We start from the raw sequence: 9689 nt of genomic DNA, 5'->3' as shown, positions 1-9689 counted from the left end.
TGCTGACAAAATTTGGTGGTGATGTGGAAAAACAAAGCGTTTTGTTGCTATTTTATTGAATAAAATTTCACCGGCTACACGTCACCTCATACCTGTAGCACAAAAGCCTCTTGGGTGTATTAGCATACTTGTAAATTGTCATGGCCCAATGCAACTGTGTTACAATATTTGCCCGTCTCGCAAACAAAAAGCGTTTGACATGATTGTTTTTTCCTTGTATTGCTGTCAGTGAGTCTCACCTTGTGTAAGTCGGAAAGAGGTGAAGAATCCCGTTTTCAAAAAACAAAGGCGCAGGCTAACGATTGATTTGAAAGACACCAAAATGATGTCTGAAGTAAGCAGCGATGAAGAATTCATCACTTCTTCCGAGACAGAGAGTGACGTTTGGGGTCAAGAAGAACACGTCAAACCGCAAGAAGCCAGCTCTAAATGTTCTATAGTTTCCTTCATAATGGGCATTTCACTAACGGCTCCTTTTATAACTTTCGTATGCGCCAGCCAAGATGTCTTAGCTGGGACGAGCAAGCCAACTGGACTAGTAATTATAGGGCTAACAGCTCCTTCTGTTGTCTTAAAGATTGTCTCTCTGTGTTTGAGACAAGTGTCGCAAGTTCCCCGCGTATTTCTAGCCTTTGCTTTTGTGATAGCAGGACAGTTGTGCGTTGTGTTTACGCCACATCTCGAGGGACGTTTAGCTGGCCTCTGTTTGGTTTCTGTTGGCACTGGAATTGGAGAAATTAGTCTTCTGATACAGGCTGCTGTGGAGTTTGAAGAAATTGTGCTGTGTTCGTTTATCGTTGGAACGGGCGTAGGGGCTATCCTTGGATCTGTTACATATGTGGGTAAGTCGAAATTTGCAAGACGTCAGTTTTATAATAACAGTAAGCCGGGTGCTTCAGATTTTGTCAGTTTAGAATTCTGAACAATCATGGAAACAAGTTGGGTTAAAAAGAAGAATATTTTGTACCGGAAGTTCAGCGAGTCATTCACCGAACAAGACATTTTAAAAGGCGGAAAATTCACAGATGCTGAAATCCTGTCAAAAATAAGAATGCCAATAAAGTTAATTGCATTTGTGTTGCGGCTGATAGTTTGCGAAACGTTTCCCAATTATAACCGAGAACAATAATATTTGGATAACAGGTTTGAACAATTCCTCAGTCGAATACGATATAGTTTGTCATTAATACATAAAAAATGGCCCACTGAAGAAGACAATTCACAATTCTTATAGTCGTGTAGGCATAACAGCCTGATTTCTCGGAAATATATAAGCCACTGATTTGAAGTTTTTTTCGCTACCGTTATAGAGATTTACAGATCATCCGTACGTGGTTTTATTAAATGATTGCAATATTCCATCCACTTGATGCCACATACGAGATCACTTGACATTCAACCTACGATTGCGCAATAAAACAAGTACTTTAAGTTGAAAATACAACATCCTCCTCAAAAGGCCTCTCATTCTCTGACAAAATATTCCGCAAGTTATTTGTTCGAAGGAGCAATGGTTCAACATGAAATGAATCAATATTTCTAGCTTTTTCCGGTTTATAACTTGCAACAGTTTTTCCGCTTTGTTTATGAACCGTGGAAACAAATTTATGCCGCACCATTTCCACCAATTAAACGCCAAGGTACACAAAATCCGGCTATGCAGTTTTTTTCATGCTGTTTTAATTCAACTCAGTGGTTTGAGTTTTATTCTATTATTAGAGTGGCTTGCAACAATCACAAACATTTCTTCAAATATTCCGTGTTAGTTCTTGTACAATAGTACTTTTTTCCTGTTTGTTATGGTTGATGACAATGAAGTCTTCCATATTTCCTTTTGGCTTAAACCGCGGTTGCTTTACGACTTCTCAATCGACGAGGCAGTAACAGGGGAATCTTTGCTTACATCTTTTGCTTCGTTAGCACAAGACTATTATTTTCTAATGCAGTCAACCGAGAATAAAGTACTGAATATTAAAAATGCTTTGCATATTGCAATTGGGATATCTCTGAAAATTTGTCCCCAGTCTCACTGGCGTTCATCTAATGATCCACCTTCGATATATTAAAATTCAGTCCCAAACAAAAGGCATCATCTCGAGGCTCTGAGGAATAAACTCATACAAATCCTTATATTTATTCCCCACAGACTCGAAATGGTGCTTTTTTGTTTAGAACTAAATTTTTAATATATCGAAAGTGGGCTATTAGTTGTACATGATTTCTAGACATACCTGTTCTGAAAATTGAACCCGATCTACCAGATAATCTCTGAGCAATGATGCTTTCAACATACGAAAATTTTCAAAGAATTTATGGTATCATTAGCGCTTCTTATCAGTTTTTTGATAGCTAGTGACTGGCTCGTTATCAAAGCATAATTGGATATTTAACTTAGTTTAACAAGTTCTGTTACCTTTTGATATCAATTTGTAAATAGTAAACAGTGATGTCAGAAATGATTCCGTTATAAGTAGCCAGTAGCAATCTACTTAAGCCCCGGCTACTGACACGTTCAAACGTTAATATAAAACAAATTGTTGGATCGACAATGTTAGAACGTGTAGCATGCATGTTTGATGATGTTTGTTGCAAATTTTGTGTTGGAAGAATGTTTTGATTTCGATCAAACATTTCCTCCAACATACAACAAATGTTGAAGCGTGCAGCCGCCCTTTCAACAATCATGTTACATTGCAAAGACTGAAATAACGCGTTTCCAACAATGTTATATGCGTATCCAATATTTTTAGAAGCGTTCTTATAACATTAGGGAGCTTAAGCAACGGCGACGGGAACGAGAACGTCACAAATTTGTACATTTAGCGGGCAAAAACAATATATAGCTTTGCACGCCCTGCAAGTGTGTTTTTCACTTTTGCCCATTTCTTTGCCGTCGTCAGCAAAACTACAACGTGAAAGAGCTAAATTTGAGATTTTATGAACAACGTCAGCACTTGAGGATAAATTTTCATTTTCTCCCTTAAATTAAGCGCCGTTCCTATCAAAGTCAAAGTCACCTTTGACTTTGACTTTTTGTTCCTACCTGTATCAGTTTTGGAGGAACTTCCACACCCCTGTCATAACAAAAAGGTTGAAATAGTCAAGAAGCGATTAAAATAACGCGAATTTCTATTTTGGGATCACGTTCTCGTTGCCGTCGCTGTTGTCGTTGCTGAGGCTCCATAATGTTGGGAGGTGTTCTTCTATCAACCTCTTGATCAATATTATAACGTGTGGCCGGAGCCTTAGATTGTGGACAGAAAATCTAATATCCAGACGCGGGAGATCTCGCCCTCGCCTCTTGTCCTGTACGATTGGTCAACAAATGAAACGTTTTGGCTGGTTTGCTGGTGACGTCACCTTGGCCATGTTGGTTGGCAAGAATAATAACCAGTCTATCCGTTGGGAACTAAACTTTATTATTATGCAACTTAAGCGAAAAATAATTGTATTGTGAACGAAGGAAATGTATATTTGAACTGCGGTTTATATACGGAAGATAAGTTGTTTCAAATTCCTGAGCGTGCGTAGACGAGCCGGAAGTCCGTGATTTGCGAACTTCCTGTCTATTTCTTTCGTTCATCAGTCCTTTCACGGTCTGAACCGTTCAGCCCAATAAATTGACCAGCTGCCAATCGTGTGGCTCTCAATCTCGTCCCCAGAGTCCGCTTTTCTTTTGGTCAGCACCAAGAACACGGACTCGGGCCGCTTCCAAGGCAGAAGTCCGCAAATCACGGACTTCCGGCTCGTCTTCACACGCTCAGGAATTTGAAACAACAGTGGTTGTCAACTGGTACAAAAATGGACCTTCACTACGACTGCGCATAAATTGGAAGTGGCCAGAATCCGTGTTCTTGGTGCTGACCAAAAGAAAAGCGGACTCTGAGGACGAAATTGAGTGGCTCTGCGATGCCGGTCACCAGCGGCGTCGCAACAGACGTCATGGGTTCGAATCCCGTTGAATCCCGCTGAATTTTTAGGTGTTCATAAAGTAACAATTGCTTAAATTGTCCAGTTAGTGCGAGGAGTTACTTCTTTCTTCCAAATTGTGATGTATTGCCAACCAACATGGCCGCCTTGTCGTGTAGGTGAAAACCAAGAATATAAGATTTTTAAGAGCTTGGAAGGTTGCTTGATCACCACGAGCATCCATGGCCCGGAATTACATACTTTTTCATACTTACGTTCACTGCATGTTTCTAAAGTATTATACCACTGTTTGGCATTGTCACGACATCCTCATATTTTGTGCGCGCATGAATTTTGAACGATCAAACAGCTCTCAAGAAGTATACAAAGTCATATACATAATTTCACGTATAGATCAGTGCTTTATACCTTTTTTAACTTATTCTCGAAAATTGGCTGTTACAGAAAAGTTTCAAATGAGTTTAAAGTTAATTTTCACAGTATATAATTATTGGTTTAGTTCTTTGCAACTCCCTTAAAGGGACTCTTGCGGTAGCTTTGGATCACTCCTGACGAAGGCACAAGACTGGAGGGTGGAAACGTTGCCTCTTTGAATCGCAACTTTTTAAGTGACATTCAAATTTCGTCAAACCAGGCTGCAATGTGAATAATAATTTCTATTTTTCCCTTCCTTGTAATAGTTATTTATCTTATTTTGAAGTTATTCATTTTTGTAAATGAGTGTTGTCCTAAGTAGCGTGTGTACATATAGGGAAGATATCTGTTTACAAACATTGTTTTTGTTATTCAAATGTAACTAACAACCACAGGAACAAAAGATCCTTTGTTTCGAAAGCCAATGAGGCTCTGGTTTGTACGTTGATGGCAATGTATAGGTGGCGTCAACGATATCTCCCCTATATATGTAAGGGACAGAATCAAGTGATGCCTAACGCTGCTATGAATGTGATGGATGAAGAACCTTTGTTGATCAACAGCATCAGGAACTTCTTTGTGCATCACCCAAGGACAGAGAAAAATCTCCGACCTGGGTTCGAATCGAACCCACGACCTCCGGATTAGATCGTAGAGACATGTGACATGTTTCAGAGCAACGGAGGTCGTGGGTTCGATTCTTAACCAGGTCAGGGATTTTTCTTTGCATGTCCTTGGGTGATTCCAAAGAAGTTCCTGATGCCGTTGATCAGGGAAGGTTCTTCATCCATCACATTCACAGCAGTGTTAGGCCTCATTTGATTTCTGTCCTTATTTGTTTTTCTTCAGTGCTGATGCTATAATTTTCTGTATAGTTCCCCAACATAAATTAAATTCTCTTTCTTGAGAAATGCACCACGCAAATTTCTATGCTTTCTTCAAATATGAATTTCCTTTTGCCAAACTAAGGCTTAAAAAGCGCAAAATATGGGCACGATATGCATGGAAGATAAGATGGTTAATCATGTTATCCCAGAAAAGAGTTCAGAGTGGTTCATGGGTAGTTCCAGTCCTTTGCGGGGGCAAAAGGACAAAATTTAAAGGGTCTGGAACTACTAAGTTTCCTTCTTCAAGGCACCTGAAAAGAGAGATTATTTAAGGGGGTTAAGGTATTCAGAATCCTGAGAAATACTTTACAGGAATAATCCATTTTTTGACCAGGTAATCTGCCATAATTAATTGTTGGATGTCATTTCTGTGTGTAATAATCAAGGTAGAGAAAAGTGGTATTCGGAGTTAGTTGATTCGCTTGCTGAGACCTTAAAAATAATAATATTATTATTATTATTTTATTTTTATTTTTTATCATTATTATTATTATTTTCAATTATTATTATTATTATTAATCCGGATATCCCAAAAGCCAAATACAATAACAGTTTTATCATAAATTGCTTAAAGGAAAACTGAAGGCCAAAATCAGCAATTTTTCCAACATTGGTTTCGAAAAGCCTAACATAAGTAAAGTTAAGTGTGTGGGTTATTTCTTCTCGTTTTCTGTTTTTTGCGAAAAAATTACAGTGCGAGCTCAAAAACTAAATCGGTACCCTACTGTGACGTATGATATGTGGAACTGAGATTTCGTATTCGAGAGAATCAACTTCTGCTGTGGATATTTTCTTCGTTGTTTTGCTGTTTCTTCGAGCACTCGATATTCACGACAAACATCAGTCAAAACCACTGCTTCTATAAGGAGAGATCTCGCATGTCTTTCTCATATAATACGTCATAAGCTGCAAAAATGACCGCTGACTCCTCCATTCTAAGCCGCAATCCTGATGGCCCAAAATCGGAATAAAAACAATTTTGGGTGGAAAAACGACGGATATGCCAGAAAAAAAAGTGGAGAACATTATTGTGCATGCTCTAAAGTGTAAACAGAAAATTTTTTTTTTTTTTGCCTTCTGTTCCTCTTTGAGAGAAATCCAGGAACAAAAGTTCTGTAGCGTGGCAGCCATAAATATTTGTCTGCAAACAAGAACAAATATGCTAAGTAATCAACTTAGGCGCCCTTAGCTAAACAATCCATCCCAAAATTAACCGAAAATCAATTGTCTTCGACAAACATGATAATTTCTCGAATCTGACTCGCACATTCATTTTGTTATAACAGGACTAACAGTATGGCTGATTGTGGATCCAAGAACCGCCATATTGGTGTCTGCAATATGGCCTCCAGTTTTCCTCATCACGTTCGCAGTGTCACAAGGAAAACTAACCAGTTCACGCAACTTAAACGCAACGGAACGATTATCAAGGATACGGCGAAGCAAATTCGAAATAGACTGTCGTTTAACGACTCGCTGGAAACAAAGACTTTACTCAGTTTGGAGTTGTTCTCATCACATGTTATTGTTGTTTCTGATCTACTTCAGCGAGTACATAATACTCACTGCTATTCTGACAACGCTTGTTTTTGACGGAGTTGGCGTGGGACCTGAATTCTCACCCAGGGGCGATTTTGAACACTACGTCCTGAGTACCATGATGGGCGAGTTCCTTGGCCGTTCATTCATTTCCATGCTTCGAGCGGTTGCGCCTGGATTCTTCTTCAACTCTTCCCCAGTCCTAGCATTTTTCCCTCTGGCAGAGACGATCTTCCTCTTGCTTCCAACATGGTTTCGGCTCGTTTCACAGGTATGGATCATATGGCTGTTGTGCTTTGTTCAGGGTACTGCTTGTGGTATGATTTTCTCCAACTCATACCACATTATCGCGCGGAGAGTTGTCTCAAATCAAGTGGCATTCAATGTCACCCTTGCGTCTATACTAGAGACTGCTGGTATCCTGACTGCGGGCCTGGTCGGCCTTTACGTCGAATCGGCATTGAAGGATCATTGTATGCACCACGAGAGAAATATCTCCGATTGTTTTGCCAGAGACACAGATTCTACCTTCTGGGAATTTGGACACAGGTTATTCTACGAAGGAAAAACTGCACTTTCCTTTTAGCTTAGCAAAGGGTTCTAATACGGGAAAATAACGGGAGAAATCTAGAGACAGTTGCGTGGAAGTGGAAGGAACGTAACTAACAGCCACCTTAAAAATTTCATACCACATTCTGAGTTGATCAGCTTCAAAAGCAAAATCAATTGTGACTGGTTGTCTCTCCTTTTTTCCAATTATACCTGTTCAGTTGTATGTAATTAGGGAGTTTTGAGGAACGACAACGGCTACGGTGACTAAAAAGTCTAAAAACGTCACTGCATAATGTAGTTTGAGCTATCTTATTTATTTCACGATTATTCCATCTTGCTCATGGATGAAAGAATTGTTTTATATGTGAATTCGAAGTGCGGGTGATAGACGAAGGAGAAAAGTGGTTCTCGAACTTATCTGCACAATTTAAGCAATGCGCTCTTTGCACGATACTGTCACATGGTACAAAATGCGCCATGCTAGATAGCAAAAGAATGAAACAGCCTCCAAAACAAAGCGATTTCAACCAGCCAAGCGTGACTTTTCTTTGTTTTGGATGTCCCATGCCAGCGCGTAGCTTGCCCACCAGCAGGGCAGATTTTATACCATGTGACAGTTTCATGCAAAGGGCCCATTGTCTCTTGACCTATGGACACCCGAAAAATTCAGGTAGCTCCAGCGGGACTCGAACCCATGATCTCTGCGATGGTAGAGCATTACAACGGTATCGCAGAGAGGTCATGGGTTCGAATCTCGTTGAAGCCACCTGAAATTTTTACGTGTCCATATGAGACAATTGCTTAAATTCTCCAGGTAAGAGCGAGGATCACTTCTCTCATTCGTCCATCTTGCTCATGTCATCAACCATTGGCGAAGTACCCAATAACATGATTGGCACGGACCGATTTGAAATAAATACCTCTTACTAACCGAGTTCGAGGTCCGTACCGTAGGTTACGGACCGAGTTTTTTCCCGTTGATTTATGGCCCTAGCGCGAAGCGCGCGGGCCACAAATCAACGAGAAAAAACGAGGATCCGTAACTTACAGTACGGACCGAGAAAACGAGGTTATTAAGATATTTATTATATCTCTGAGGATAACCGATGCACGGGCAAGGAAACTAGTTAAAGTGAAGCGGAAGGTTCAACTGCCACAAAGAATGCCGTGCCAAAATCCCAAAAACTAAATCTTCTTGGCTGTTAAGTTTGAAATAGTTGCTTGCAAGATTCAAACAGTTTTCAGTACAAGTTTATGCAACAGAAATGACATGAAAAACTCGCTAGATGATGTTTTGTCGAAATTTTAAATTTAGCGGGCTGTACAGCGGGCCGTACTGAAGAATACGGCCCGCTAATTTAGCCAATTACAGCGCGCGTACTATCTGAGAGATATAATAAAGACACTGAAGAACAGATGTCTGCTCACTTTGTCGTTACGATTATTTTACGTTGTTTTGCCGACTACGCTGAACAAATGTACCAAAATAGTCGTGCCGCACGTGCAGCACGACTATTTTTCCTCTTTAAACCAAAGATATTCTTGCTTTCTGGCGTTGTTACCGCCGTAACCATCTTCGTTTCTTAAACTCCCTCCCGGTAATAAGGGCAACGTTTTTTGTACAACTTGTCGCGCAATAATGTTGTGTTGCAAATACACCATTTTACAGTTGTGTGCTTAGTTACCTGGCCTTTGAATGAAAGTGAGGCTGGAGTTGACCTTGCTTTGATAGAAATCTCACTACTTTTCTTATGTGTTGTTCTCGTGCTAATTAGTAGGAATTTACATTAGAAAAGCAGTGAGGTTTCTATCAAAGCGAGGTAAACTCCAGCCTCAATTTCACTCAAATGCCAGGTAACTAAGCACACAACTGTAAAATGATCTATTGAGATGGTTTGTATTACCACCTTCTTGCGCAACAAATCAGTTTTATGTTGCAAAACGTAGACGTCGCTTTTACTTTTTGCAACATGAAAATTTGTTGCGCAAGAAGGTGGTAATACGCGCAACAAACCAGCTCAACTTGCAACGCGACATTAGGGCCGTTTATACGAGAAAAAATTAGCCGCGGCTTACTCTGGCTGCGGCGTACGTAATACGCGAAAGGAACTATTTATACGTGTATAAACTTCCAGGTCAGGATAAGCCGCGGCTTGAGAAAGCCGTGAACGTAGATTTTGTACCATTTATACGGGGTGTTCGCGTCTTCTGTAAGCCGGCCAGAGTAAGGCGCGGCTTATTTCCTCTCGTATAAACGGCCCTATTGCTGCGCGACAAATTGCACATATAATGTTGCCCGTCTTACTGGGCTTTTATAATTCGCTACAAAAGCGGAAAATATTGCAGCCTTGGTTTGGTTTCACAGCA

General features: G+C 40.2%; 1 protein-coding gene across 1 annotated transcript; it reads left to right on the top strand.

Annotated features, from left to right (window-relative positions):
* The first annotated feature begins 204 nt into the window (after positions 1-204).
* Positions 205-8244, top strand: LOC138057493 (uncharacterized). The gene is made up of 2 exons (XM_068903503.1): positions 205-842; positions 6518-8244. The coding sequence occupies exons 1-2, from the start codon at positions 323-325 to the stop codon at positions 7354-7356; spliced, it is 1359 nt and encodes a 452-aa protein (XP_068759604.1). The 5' UTR covers positions 205-322; the 3' UTR covers positions 7357-8244.
* Positions 8245-9689: the final 1445 nt, after the last annotated feature.

Source organism: Montipora capricornis, chromosome 7 (assembly GCF_036669925.1).
Source record: "Montipora capricornis isolate CH-2021 chromosome 7, ASM3666992v2, whole genome shotgun sequence".
Lineage (NCBI taxonomy): Eukaryota > Metazoa > Cnidaria > Anthozoa > Scleractinia > Acroporidae > Montipora > Montipora capricornis.
Note: the sequence above shows the minus strand (reverse complement) of the source record. Positions and strands in the feature narration are given on the sequence as shown.